The 14,422-nt window shown below is 45.9% G+C and overlaps 1 protein-coding gene across 2 annotated transcripts in view; it reads left to right on the forward strand.

Annotated features, from left to right (window-relative positions):
* PUS10 (pseudouridine synthase 10) overlaps positions 1-14,422 on the forward strand; it is a 112,342-nt gene that overhangs the window by 29,259 nt on the left and 68,661 nt on the right. For both annotated transcript variants that reach the window (XM_030196185.1, XM_030196186.1), the window contains exon 4: positions 724-810. In XM_030196185.1, the coding sequence (XP_030052045.1) occupies positions 724-810 (87 nt within the window). The remainder of the gene's footprint in view (positions 1-723; positions 811-14,422) is intronic.

Genomic DNA, 14,422 nt, shown 5'->3' on the forward strand with positions numbered 1-14,422 from the left:
ATCTGTCCCTATCCCCACCCTGCCCCCTCCGGCTCTTTCACCGTCCCCATCCCCGTGGTTACCGCAGGTCCCCGTCCCCATGTCATTGTCTACTGTGAATTGCTTGCCAGGAATTAGACACCATTTCCCAATACAATACACCAAGGGCTAGATTTGGAAAATGGCACCCATCATCCGGGATGATTGCCTTTTGTAGAATAGTTTCGGTTGCTGAATTCCGCACCCTGGTTTGGTCGTGAGGACTTACACTAACTGAAAGCAGATGTAAATTCTGATGCGCATCCGTGGTTTTCTCTAATACTGCATTCAGTTTTCCTGAATGCCCTTGACCTTCCCGTGGGAACACCCCTTTTGCAGTTGTATACAGATACACTTGGGTGCTATCCTATAACTGGGAACATAAACTTAGTTCTGTGCCGATTTGCCATTTCAGTGCCTTGCATCCATTGGCACTTGTTTCCACACCAAAATTTGGGCGTGTAATTAGCGTCTAACTTTAGGTGCCATTTATAGGATTCTCCAGCAAATGACAACCAATACTCAAAAGATTACCCCCATAATGTGTGTACAGTTTAGAATAGTCTACGTGCATTATGTTCAAATCCCGCTCCTGGGAATGGCTCCCCCGAATGTGACTTATTACAGGCATGTTAAGGAACACCATGAATAATGTTAACCTTATGATGGAGGCCATTTTTCAAACAGGGCATTTTTCTTTTGCAGGTATGTGAGAAGGTTTGCTCTGCAGGCTATCAGTTTACCAGCTTTATGTTCTCTGTGTCTCTCCCAGCACAGCTGTCAGTAAGAGAGGTAAGAATTTTCATTGATTTCACCCTTTTTTTTTTTAATTTGCATGCAAACTAGATTGGTTTTTTTTTTTGTATGTCCATAGAGTTTACAGTATTTATGCAGCTTGCATGAAATGCTATATTCTTTCACTTCTGTTTCTGAAAGTGTCCACTGGAAGCTTGTACTGCAGTCATATGCATTCTAGAAGGCAGTTTGTATTTATTTGGATTTGCTATGCCTTGAAAAACAACTGTGCTATCAAACTTAGTTTGAGATGGGCTAATGTTTAGATCCCACCGATCACAGTCTAAGAGTCCAAACGCAATCTGGGATCTTTAGATTCCTCGATCATAGTCTAAGGACGCCAAGAACAATTTGGGTGGTCTTCAGAGACCTCTTTGGCTTGTGACCCCAGTACTGCCAATGGTATTTGTTGACAGGCAGTGATTTATTGACCTCAATATGCCAAGCTGCCCTTACCCTCTTTGGCACTGTGGATCATATGTAAATTGCTGCTGTCTTTGTCCCTTGCTTTTATTGTTGTCCTAGCTGTCCTTCCCAGGCTTGAATTTTACAATTGTTTTGGCTTCGCCGTTCTCTTTCTGGCTTTTTTTTTTTTTTTGCTGTGGCAATAGATGTTCACATTGACTGGATAAAAATATTCAAGCATTGAAAGAGAGACCCATGATAAACTGTATTCCTGTTTGAATCAAACTATAGAGGCTCCACAGTAGCAAAAACAGCTGATGAAATCTTATTTCCAGCATCGGTATGCATACAGGACTAAATTTCCAGGAGGTTTCTTGCTCAAGACAAGCTGATTTTCAAATACCTGGTGCCCAAACTGAATTTGAAAATTGGGTCAGTGTTTCCTTATCCCGCTAGACTAGTCCAGACAAGTAGGATATAACCCCTGACCCTTAAGCTGTCTATTAAAATGTTTTATTACATATTGTGCTGACATTGCAATGTAGCATACTATGCAATCACACCAAAGAACACAATGGAGACGACCAGTAAAGATAAAGCAACCATTGATTGTGTACAGCTATCTTTATTAACTTCTAGGACAACTCGGCACAGGCCGTGTTTCGGCTCTATGGCCAGAAGTCTGACATAATCCAAAAGTATCTCAATTGATTGACCAAAAAAGAATTTGAAGGAGGGGCAATCACATAGGAGTGGAGGAGTGGCCTAGTGGTTAGGGTGGTGGACTTTGGTCCTGGGGAACTGAGGAACTGAGTTCGATTCCCGGCACAGGCAGCTCCTTGGGACTCTGGGCAAGTCACTTAACCCTCCATTGCCTGCCGCATAGAGCCTGCCATGAGTGGGAAAGCGCGGGGTACAAATGTAACAAAAAACAAAAAAAACATATACAACATGAAATAAAACCAGCACCAAAAATCAGTTGAATGGTATTTCTCAATAGTATGCAGGCTCGTGTAATTTTGTTTTAAGACCTCAGCGGCAACTCATTTCACAAGGACTTTATTACCCTTGACTCGCCTGGCTCCTCATAGGTCTAAAGTATTACTTGAAACTATTATCAAAACACCTAATTTTTTCAAATTTTTGTACTTTTTAAATTTTGCTTGGGTGGCTGCTGCTATTTAGCGCTTTTGTCCCGCTGAGGATATTACAAGGATTTTACAGCAAGTACTTCGACAACAGTCTTGTTGTTAAGCATTACTGCCATAACATCAGAGATTCACCAGACCACTGATGCAGGCCCTTTGTGCTGAAACATAGCTATGTCGGGTCGTCTTTTAGCTGTTTTACCAATAAAAACCACTTGATATCTTCTTTGGATGTACCTCACTTTTTTTTTGTTTGTGCTGACGTTCACATGAGGTTTCCTCCTTTTCGCTTGTCTTGTGTTTTTAGGGGATCCATGGTATAGAGAATTTGCACATTGTCAGCATATAAAAAAAAAAGTGAAATAAATAAGAGATTGGGCAAGATTGAGTAAAGGGGCCAGAAAAATGTTAAATAGTATAGGTGCCAGAATGGAGCCATAAGGGACTCCAGAAGCAGGTGTAAAAGGATCAGATGATGAGTTGTCGGAATGAACTGTATATTTGTGATGTTTTAAATAGGACAAAAACCAACCTAAAACTGTGTCTGTAAGTCTGATTTGCTGAAGACCAGGTCATATGTTGCTGAGAGGTCTAACAGTGGGAGTAGGACAGATTTGAGCTGTTCTAAGTGATGATAAATATAGTTGGTAATGCCTAATAAGGTTGTTTCAATACTGTGATGTTGTCGAAAGCCTGACTGGTTTGGATGAAGGACATATGTATTGGTGATAAAGTTTACAAGTAGATTGTGAACAATAGATTCAGTGATTTTTAGCAATGAAGTGAAGATTAGCAATATGGCGAAAATTAGTAGGTTCTGAGACTGACATGGTAGCATCCTTGATTTTTGATCTGATGATTGCGGTTTTCCATTTTCCGGGGAGGTATCCTGTGGAGAGACTGAAAGATATCATTGACTGAATGTAAGGGATCAGAGCAGTTAAAGGTGTCTTGCGGTGCTGTAGTTAGTTTCATACTTTGAATAAGTTCGCATAGCTCTTATAAGGAGGTGAGATTAAAAGTGGATAGGGAGCTACAAGGTAAATGGATGGTTGCAGGGAAGAGTGAAGAGCCTGTGGTGCTGAAGACAGTGGTAAAGAATTTCTTTACGTCAGTATTTGATTTTCAAAGTGAGTTGCTAGTGCATGTGCAGTAGGAAATGCATCAGAAGAAATGTGAAGAAACATAGTTGGGGATTTAAGTACTTGGTTTTAGATGCTGTTGTGATGTTTTTTTGTGTAGTAAGATTATTTTTAGTAGCAAGAAGGGTGCACTTGTAAGAGTTGAGCAGCATTTTTATAGATACTAATAGATAGAGGGGAAAGCTGGTGGCGCCACTTGTATTCTGCCTAACAGAGATGTTGTTTTAATTGACATAGTTCAGAGGTATACCAGAGGTTGGATGATTTATGAGGGTGATTTGCTACAGAATAAACTGGGGCAGTCATGTCATTAGTTTGTTTAAGTTGAGTATCCCAAAATCTGACCTGATCATCTAGAGAAAGATTAGTAAAAGGCACTAGATTACGTTTTGAATGTTCCAGAAGGGATGTGGGAGTGACCTCATTAAGGTGTCTATGTAGAGAGGTCCTAAGAAGAGAGTTCTGAGTAGAATGTTGTGTGGTGTAGCTGAAGAGAATCAGAAAGTGGTCCATCCAAGGGAGGGACAGTGGTGTAGAAGAGCAGAATTGGTGGGATTGGAAAAGAGTATCAAGAGTATTTCCGCCTTGATAAGTGAGGCAAACTAAGTGTTGCACGAGGTTGCGGTCCATGGTGAGGGCAAAGAGATCCTGACCAAAAGAAGAGCTGAGATCATCAAAGTGTATATTGAAGTCACCTAGTATGACTGGGTTTGTAAAATTGACTCAATGATCTGTTAGAAGGAGTTGGAAAGAATTAGCTGAGGGGGTGTTGGGTGATATAGAAGTAGGAAGTCTGTGGGAGGTGAGGTACAGAGACGGAACTGTAGTGATTCCAAACGAGGGTATGAGTGTGCTGAGAGGTGTGAAAGAGATATTTTAGAAAAAAAATAAAGGCTACCCCCTCCTCTCTTGCGATTGTGACAATTACAGATATAGTAAGACTAGCCAGATGGAGTAGCTTGATTGAGATAACAGGTGTCCGTATCTGCAACCAAGTCTCAGTTAAGCAGAGGAAGTCAATTTTGTGTGAAGTGATAGTCATGTAAGAGAAACATCTTAGCCTGCACTCTCTATACATGCTAAAATAGCATTTAACAAACAATGCACTAATATTTTTAGTGTGATTGATAAATGTAGCATGTGTGCATGGTTAGCATTTATGCTAACGTAAATTGTATAGGGTCTACACTCTATTTCAGTCTGAATGCTAAATTGCATGTGGCCGCAAAATAGCACCTACGGAGTTCACATACTCTTTTTGATCCTCCAGGATCTGTCTCCTTGCTTAAGACTTAGGAAAGTAAGCACAGCATTGACAGTCAGTCCTGAAGGGAGAATTAGGAGAACTACTGGATTCTAGTAGAGGATATTGAGCTGGGACCCGCATAAGTGTCCTTATGTGGATCCTGGCCGAACATCTTCCAGGACCCACATAAGACCTGGTGGCTAGCACCTAAAAAATTAGCCCTGGATATTCAGTGCTGGTTTGCGAACATGGCTCAGCATTGAATATCTGGGCTAATTGTGCCCGCGACGGTCAGCATTTAAAGAAATGCATACCGCTGTGTTCTGAATATCGACCAGTGTACGTATATCACTATCTGTAGAAGCAATGGTGCTGAATATACCCAGAGATCAGCAACCATTACCGCTCTCCAGATAGCTAGTGATAATCGGCCACTAGCCATATAGCTGATCGGTTTTAATTTATGACATCCTTTTTTTACTGGCCTAAATTAAAGCACTTAGCTGTTTGGATGTGGCTGAATACTGCTGCCTATCTACATTGTTAAGTGGAGCGTCCATGCTGCATTCTGACAATGTCCAGATAGTGTTGGGTGGACTGTAAGAATTTTCAGCGGCACTGTCTGTTTAATGCTGCCAAAAATTCACGGATAGGTGGCTTATCTGTGGCCACTATACAGTTAAGTCCTTTGGAATATCTGGCTGTTTTGTTTCTCTTGGGCAGTTGGGTCAGTGAGATGAGAAAATTTGCTGGCCCACAGAATAAGTGCTGGCCAGTGTTTTCATGCACTTCCCTTTGTGCTGACAGAGTGTTCACATCGCCACTGTTTCTGTCTCATGTTGGGATCTCTTTAGTCCTGTAGCAGTGTTGCTAGTCATGATTTCTTCTCAGGGCCTGCTCAGTTTGTTGGCACGCTTAGTAACCGGTTCCATTGCACATCTTCAGTTCTATACTCATGTTCCTTAAAGTAGAGAATAATGTGGGGAGAAAATTTGTCCCCATCCCCACTCTATCTCCTGCAAGCTTTGACCCTATCCATGCCCCGTCCCCGCAAGCTCTGACCAAACTGTATATAGATAAGAGTATGTGTGTGATATGTAAATAAATAAATATATAGACAGATAGGGGATAAGAGAGTTTTATGGTCAGGCTGAGGAGAGAGAGAGAGTGAAAGTGGGGAAGAGTGTCTCCTGAGATCAGGCTAAGAAAGAGAGGTTAAGAGTGCTGGGTTCAAGCTGGAGGGGGAGCGTCTGCTGAGATCGGGCTGGAAATGAGTGGATAAAAGTGTTGGGGTCAGTGTGTGTGCTGGGAAGGTTGCAGATCAGGCTGAGTGTGTGTGCTGGGAAGGTTGCTGAGATCAGGCTGGGAAAGGGAGGATAAGAGAGAGCTGGGTTCAGGCTGAGGAGGGGGAGAATGCTGGGAATGGAGAGAGAGTCTGCTGAGATTGGGCTGGAAATGAAGGGATGAGAGAGTGCTAGAGCAGAGAAAGTATGCTAAGGTTAGGTTGCACTCAGAAGAGGGGAAGAATGCTGGAGGAGGACATTTTAATTGGTCCTTTTTGATCAGAGCACGTACTGAAAGCCTCACCAAGAAGAGAGGGACAGAAATAAACATTAACTCAGGGCCGTGCCTAGGGTCTCTGGCGCCCCCCTGCAGACTATCAGTTGGCGCCCCTACCCCCCGTGAAAATGATCAGGCCCCCCCCCCCCCCCGGTGAAAATGATCGCTCACCACTTGCCACACTGACAGGAATTGTCAGCAATATTCTTAGAAACAAATTGCTATACATTGCAAAATAAGATAGCAGATGTAAATTCTCAAAGTGGACATATTCCAAACGCTATTTAGACAAAAATTAAACTGAACCCCCAAGATGCCAGACTCTGCATACAATGCAACACCACAGAAACAGAAAATGTCCCCTAGTACTGTGCAAAATATAAAGACTGCAGATGTAAATTTGAAAAAAAACTAACAAGAACCAATCACCACTTTACAAATTAACAAATAGAAATAAAACAAATATAGAAAATAAAATAATACCATTTTATTGGACTAATACATTTAGCTTTCAGAGGCCAAAACATCCTTCCTCAGGTCAATACAGTATAGTGCTGTTACAGTATCCTATCCTGACTGAGGAAGGGGGTTTTGTTCTCCGAAAGTTAGTCAAAATGTATTAAAATTAGTCCAATAAAAGATTACCTATTATAAACATTTATTAACACAGCTACAATACTACTGTATCCTAAAGCAAAAAAATAAAAGTAAATATTTTATTTACAGTTTGTTGTCTCTGGTTTCTGCTTTCCTCATCTTCTTTTCACTGTCTTCCTTCCTTCCATCCAGCATCTGTCTTTGTTCTCTCTCTGCCATCTAGTGTCTGCCCTCTCTGCTGTCCCCTTCATCCAATGTCTGCCCTCTCTCCCTGCTCCTTCCATCTACATCTGCCCTCTATCTCTGCCCCCTTCCATCCACCATCTGCCCCTGTCTGCCCTCTCTCTCTCCCCCTTCCATTCACTGTCTGCCCTTTCTATCGCTTCCATCCACTGTCTGCCCTTTCTCTCTGTCCGCTCAATCCACCATTTGCCCTCCCTCTCCCATCCATCAAGGTCCCTCTCACTCCCCCTTCCATCTAGGATCTGTCCCCTCTCTCTGCCCCTTTTTTTCAGCCCCCAGTTCCAGCCCCACTATCCCACCAGTCCCCAGTTTCAGCCCTAGCCCTTTTCTCCCACCAGTCTTGAGCTTCGGCCCCCAGCCACTTCTCCCTGTCCCCTTTTCAGCCCCCAGTTTCAAACGCAGCCCTTTTCTCTCACTAGTCCCGAGCTTCAGCCCCAGCCACTTCTCCCTGTCTTCTTTTCAGCCCCCAGTCCCCACAGTTTCAGCTCTTGTCCCTTTTCAGCCCCCAGTCCCAGTACTAGCCCCCTTATCCCACCTACCCTCCTTTTCAGCCCCCAGTTCCAGCTCCCTTCAACCACATGCCTTGCATTAGGGCCTCCCCTTTCAGCCCCAGACCCCATCTGGGCTCCCCTCCCCATCCCCTTCTGCCATCTGGGCTCCCCACCCCATCCCCTTCTGCCATCTGGGCACCCCACCCCATCCGCCATCTGGGCTCCCCACCCCATCCCCTTCTGCCATCTGGGCTCCCCACCCCATCCCCTTCTGCCATCTGGGCTCCCCTCCCCATCCCCTTCTGTCATCTGGGCTCCCCTCCCCATCCCCTTCTGTCATCTGGGCTCCCATCCCCTTCTGTCATCTGGGCTTCTGTCATCTGGGCTCCCCTCCCCATCCCCATCCCCTTCTGCCATCTGGGCACCCCTGATCCGACCCCACTACCAGCTCTGTCGAGATGACAGCGGGTGGGGGGGGTGCTCCGCTCTCGCTGCTCCCACCCTACCTTCTTTTAAAAAATAAATCAGTAAAGCGGCGTGGCAGGTAGCGCAGCTTCGCGTCTGCCCTGCTTGTAAAACAAGATCTCCTCGTCGGGCCTTCGCTCACTGGGTCCCGCCCTCCTCTGAGGTAACTTCCTATTTCCTCGAGGGCGGGACCCAGTGAGCGAAGGCCCGACGAGGAGATCTACTTGTTTTACAAGCAGGGCAGACGCGAAGCTGCGCTGCCTGCCACGCCGCTTTACTGATTTTTTTTTTTTTTTTTTTAAGAAGGTAGGGTGGGAGCAGCGGGAGCGGAGCACCTCCCACCCGCTGACACCCGGGGCGGACCGCCCCCACCGCGCTCTTGGTTCCCTCAGTGTCCGCCTTCTTCTGACGTCAGAAGAAGGCGGGACACTGAGGGAACCAATGAGTGCAAGGGAAGGGAGATGTCGGCAGGGCTTTCACCGACGCTGCTGCAGCCTGCGACCAAGGTAATTTAAAGTCCTCGGCGGCGCGGGGCGAGGGTAAGCACCGCGGCGGCGCCCTCCAGAGGTGGGCGCCCCCCCTGCGGCACTTACCTCGCTTACCGCATCGGCACGGCCCTGCATTAACTGTTACAATGGAACGTCATTTTGACGTTAACTGACATGCCTCCATCACAGCTAGAGATTCCAGTGTCCAGCAGCTTTAAGAGGTTGTGTTTATATATACTGTGCTACCTCACAAATGATGTTCAAATGAGAAAAAACAATGAGAATGAAGCAAAATCCAAGACACAAACTAGTGCCATAACTAAGCATTATAGCACCCTGGGCAGGTATGCACTCTTGTAAGTCCCATGCTCAATCCTGAGCTATTCTCTCCACCACCACTTTTTAATCCTCAGCCTATGCCCTCCTCCCCGGTGTAGCTTTTAAAAGTTGTATTTCCTTCCACAGGGCAGCCAGCAGCGATTCACCTATGCTGTTCATGCTGACCCAACAGCCTTCTGACTGATTCCCACCTGAGCAGAAACAGGAAGTTGCGTCAGACAGAAGGCTGTTGGGTCAGCACGGGCAAATCGCTGTGGGTGCTGAGAGGCTTGAGGAAGGAAATACAACTTTTAAAGGGTACACCGGGGGGAGGGGGAGAGGTTGAGAGGCAAAAGAATATGCCGGATGGATCACTGACTATGGGGTGAGGGGACAGGAGGAAATAGGGACGTAATTGGTGATAAATATTTTTGCTTTGTTGTACCGCGGGGAAAAACTTTTTATTGTTCCTGCGGGATGGAAAACTGTTTCTTCCACATCTGCGGTAATCCCTTCAAAATGTTTACCTTTACCGCGCATCCCTATCTCCATGTTATTCTGTATCCCAAAGTTCTCTTGGCATGCTTGCCAGCCAGACCAGTAAACTTCAGCTTTTGCTATATAAAATAACAATTTTGCCCAAGGCTGATGGCAACTTCTAAATTAGATTTCTGTGCTATTTGTGATCTAAGGCCTCAAATCCTAGGAGCAGATGCACAGAACTCTGGCGCTGTACAGAACAGCACTGGAAAACACCGGCTGAAACATCGACTCGGAATTACCGACCAATGCTCAATCCTAACAACATTCAAATTATATTCGTGCTGTTAGTGTTGAGCATTGGATGTTAAAGGGGAAGAAATGTTTCTTACACGTGCCCACAAGAGTTGTGCAGTAGGCGCATCTCTTGTGCGCATGCCCAGTCAACTTGCACACCGAGGGGGTGGAGGGCAGCGCTTGGAGGATCGCTCCAGTGGTCAGAGGGAAAGAGCGGCTGGTGCACTTTCTGCTCTTTGGGGAGCTTCCTAAAATTGATGTCTGTATTTGTCGGCTTTGGAAGTAAATCTTGCCTTCCTGCCCCGTGGAAAAGCGATATTAAAAGAACCAGCATGAACTGATGGACAACACGCTGCAGGATGAGTTCCATTGTGAGGGAGCAGCAAAAGTAACTGAAAAGCGCCGTGAAGCTGTCAGGGTGACTCAGGTTCACGATGAAGAGAGCGCTAAGAATATAGTTGAGACGAAGGAATTGATCTTGAAGACTATTGATCCCGGTGCTGGAAGCAGGGAAGAGCTCTCTGCATGCGGGAACCTAATGACAGCTCAGAGCTGTCAGTAGTTTTTAGTCATTAGGGAAGGGAGTTTCCGTGCACCATTTCTCTGAGCATTGCACGGAATCATTAATGGCCTCATTTAAATACCAGTGAGCTCATTTGCATAGGACTTTCAGTGGTTGCTTCTGTGAACTGTAAAAGCAGCCCTGAAAGCCACTGTGTATTGGCCACACAATAATGTTTCATTTAGACTGGATAAAACGGGTCTAAATAAAACATTTTTGCTAAATAAAACGGTTTGCTTTGAGTATTTCTCCTCCCCTCCCTCCCCCAGTTCTTTTTATACTTAACTGACACACTTGCCCTGTAATGACCTAGAAATGATATGAAATAATAAAGTACACTCTGATTTTTGCCATTGTTCCTCCGTAGAGGGCGATATTTCACTGCAGTTCACGCAATTTCCATTTCACCGGGTCTGAAGTAAAGGAAACAAAAAATGCAAACAGAAAAATCCCAGCGAAACACGAGAAGGGGTTAGAGGTTCAAGTGCTGTCCACTGTGTCAAATAACCAAATAGAAAGCCTTTGTACATATTAAATAACAACTCCAGAGTAAGGCCATAAACTACTTGGAATAACAAGCAAGTAGTTTTGAATACCACATGTTTATGTATAGGAAGCCAGTGAAGTGAAAGCAAATGAGGAGTAATCCTGTCAAACTTTTTAGTCTGAAAATTAAACAAGCAGACGTGTTCTGAATAAAATGTAGTTTAGACCAGTGGTTCCCAAACTGTGCGCTGCGGCACCCTGGTGTGCCACAGCGAATTCTCAGGGGTGCCGCGGCGCATCGCTCCTTACTTTCCCCTCCCGCCGGTCCGGCATCTGCTGTTTCCTGCTTCTTCCCCCGCCACCACTGCAGTGCTTGCAGCTTTCATTTTTGGGCGTCCACGATTCAAACAGGCACTGCGTGGACTTCCCTCTACCACGTCTGACCCTCGCAAAAGGAAGTTGCATCAGAGAGAGCCGGACGCTGCAGACTGGGTAGGCACCTGAGTGCCTGTGTGAATTGCAGATGGCCCGAAAATGTAAGCTGCAAGCATTACAGCGGTGACGGGGGGAAGGAGAAGGAAGCGGCAGCGATCCTGGACCTGCAAGAAGGAAGGTAGGAAGGAGTGATGCTGGATTTGGGGAAGGTGTGCTGGTGTGAGAGGAGGGGGCTGCAGGGAAAGGGAGACCTATGTGGTGGGGAGGGTGCGGAGACCCATGTGGCCATGCGGAGACCCATGTGGCTGGGCCAAGGGGGTGCGGAGACCCGGGGGGGTGCCGCAGAGACCCCTGTGGCCGGGGGTGGGGTGCTGCGAACCAAAAAAGTTTATGGGTTTACACCTCAACTTAGACCCTGGTGAGTGACACTTATTTGGGAAGAGCTGCTGTATATCGGACCTTCTCTGAATAGTTACAAGTTAGGTCAGCCAGAAGAGCAAATGGAATGAGTGGAGGGGAGGAGCTTGGTGATTAGAACAGTGGACTTTGAAGCAGGGAAGCCTGGGTTAAAACCCCACTTCTCCCACTAACACTGTTTGTGACCTTGGGCAAATCGTTTCACCCTTTCATTGTCTCAGGTACAACATAGAACATGATTCTGTTATGGGAAGGAAAAAAATGAGGCTGATATTCAGACCGCAGGAGGCAGCCCAACTAACTCCCGCAGTCAGCAGTGAGCTCAGATATTCAGTTCTGGGGCGTTTCCAGTAGCCACTATAGACTTAGCCGGCTAAGTACATAGCAGCCAAAGAGAAGCCTGCTATTTACGCGGCCTGATTTGGCCACAAAACGTATCTGGCTAGCGTTTGACTATTCGCAGCAAGACGGCTATATTGCAGGGTATAGTTGGTTAGCCACTATGTGCTGAATGTGAATATTCAGCGGGAGATAGCTGGCTATCCCCCCTGAATATTTGCAGATAGCTGGTTAAATGCTATTTAACTGTCTGGGAGCCGTTCCTGGCCGGTTAAATAGCGCTGAATAACAGCCAAAGTTGTGTACATTGATGTAACTCACCTTGAGCTTGGATTTGGAAAAGATAACACAATAAACCCCTAGTTCTTTGAACTAGCTGCCAATTTGATGTTTAGTGTGCAAAGTTGCACGTGCAAGTTATAGAATAATGTCAGTTGTGCATGTAACTTAATTTAATAATTAGCTGCCAACTGACGTTAGCAACCAGTTATTGGCTATAAATGGTGGTAATTGGTGCTAATTTGCATTAGTTAGCAGTTACAGGCCCAACTGCCCTTAGGATTCTGTAAATTGTGTGTTCAAAATCCTTAGTGCACCACTGCAAGGGGGCATAGACCTGAGCTGGTCAGGAGCATGCCTAGCACTTATGCACACATGTTCTAGAATGCGTAAATGCTTGCGCCTAAAGTTAGACGTGTAAAAGCAAAATTGCCAATATAGAATTCCTTTCCCCCCCCCTCCCCCCTCCAATAATTGGCTGGCAATAGTTAGCATTTTTTTAGACGCTGATCGTTGCTGGCTGAATTAACCCTCGATATTCAGTGCCGGGCCATGTCTGGGCACCAGCACTGAATATTGGGGGATAATTTGGGGGAGAGGGGTGGCTGGCAGCCAGAGCTTATGCGGGCCAGGAACCTCATAACTTTGTTTTTTTTTAAAACCCTCTTGATCCCCCTCCCTCAATCCCTTCTTCCCCCCACTGCAGTGTCTGAAGTCCCTCCCCCTCCCCTTCTCTCCCCCACCCAAATCCCCTGCCCTCCTGCTTCCTCTCCCGATGTTGAGGTAGGCCTTCCTGGGCTTACCTGGTTCCTTTGTGGTCCAGTGGGGCTCTTTGGGGGCAGTAGTGCAGCCCCCTTGCGGCTTCCTTTCAAAATGGCTGCTGCAGCCTCTTGCAGCAGCTTGCGGTACTACATGAAGTAACACAAGCTGCAGCAAGAGGTTGTGGCAGCCATTTTGAAAAGCAGTTGCAAGAGGACTGCGCTCCTGCCCCCAAAGACCCCCACTGGACCACCAGGGAACCAACTAGGCTCAGGGAAGCCTACCTTAATAATGGGAGGGGGTGGGGGTGGAGGGGAGGGACTTTGGAAACTGCGAGAGGGGCTGAAGGGGGGGATATATTCCACATCTGGTGGTCCTGTCCCCATGCTCAGATGTTTTGGACTATGGTTCTACAATTCCTCTCTAGTGTAACTACAGTTAATTATCCTATGAAGATAGACTGTTGCCTTCTACACTTTAAACCTCGTGGGGTAAAAAAGCATATTCATTGCTTTGCCGTGCAGGTGTTTGTGGCTAGTAAACTAGTCTTAATGGCAGCATTGAAGAGTCCTACTCTTCCTGGTATCCAGGCAATCTTACACAAGCTGGACTATATTCATCTGATGTCTAAATTGACTGTTATGCGCACAGGACACTTATTGGCCTACCATAAGATTTGGGACTTAAATGTTCAGTGGACCTCACATCCGGATGCTTCCTTGCTCACTCATTGATCAGAGTAGGGAGCTTCATTGGGGGGGGGGGGGGGGGGGATAGTAAGGGTGGGGATGGTAAGGGATGATATTACTGAGTTGTACTGTTACATTTGTTCTGAGACTTTCTTGGAAAGGATGATCTATGATTGTATTGATCTATGATGAACTTGTTTTTGTTGTTATTATCTTTTCAATAAAAAATATTTTAAAAAGGGGGAAACTGTGAGAGGGAGGAGGAGACATGGAAGGAAGGGATTGGGAGGGTTAAAAAAAACGTTATGTGGGTGCTGTTCCGATATTCAGAGCCGACTCCCACATAGCTGAGCGGCTTAATTTAGGATAACTTTTAAGCTGTCCTAAATTAGGCCACTTAGCTATGCGGGTGCTGGCACTGAATATTGCTAGCACCCGCATACCCCTGGGCTCCTCTCCAGTGCTGCCCCTAACCTGCCCACTTTTTAGTTGGGCAGTCTTAATGACACTCTGGTTAAATGCCACTGAATATCCCCACTTAGGCGGCCAGAAATGATTTAAGCGGGCAAGAGAGGCTCCTTCCCATGTAAATCGCTTTGAATATCAGCCCCTTTCTGCTTAGTTCATGTCATCCCGGTACTTGACTTTAGGCAGTCTATAGAGAATTACCCCCTATATCTAAAATCCAAATGCTGACTCTTGTAAAAAAGGGGGGAGGAAAGGGACTTAGAACTGTACCATGTAAACATGGTTCTCTGGCATT

The sequence above is a fragment of the Microcaecilia unicolor genome, chromosome 3 (genome assembly GCF_901765095.1).
Source record: "Microcaecilia unicolor chromosome 3, aMicUni1.1, whole genome shotgun sequence".
In the NCBI taxonomy this organism is placed as follows: domain Eukaryota; kingdom Metazoa; phylum Chordata; class Amphibia; order Gymnophiona; family Siphonopidae; genus Microcaecilia; species Microcaecilia unicolor.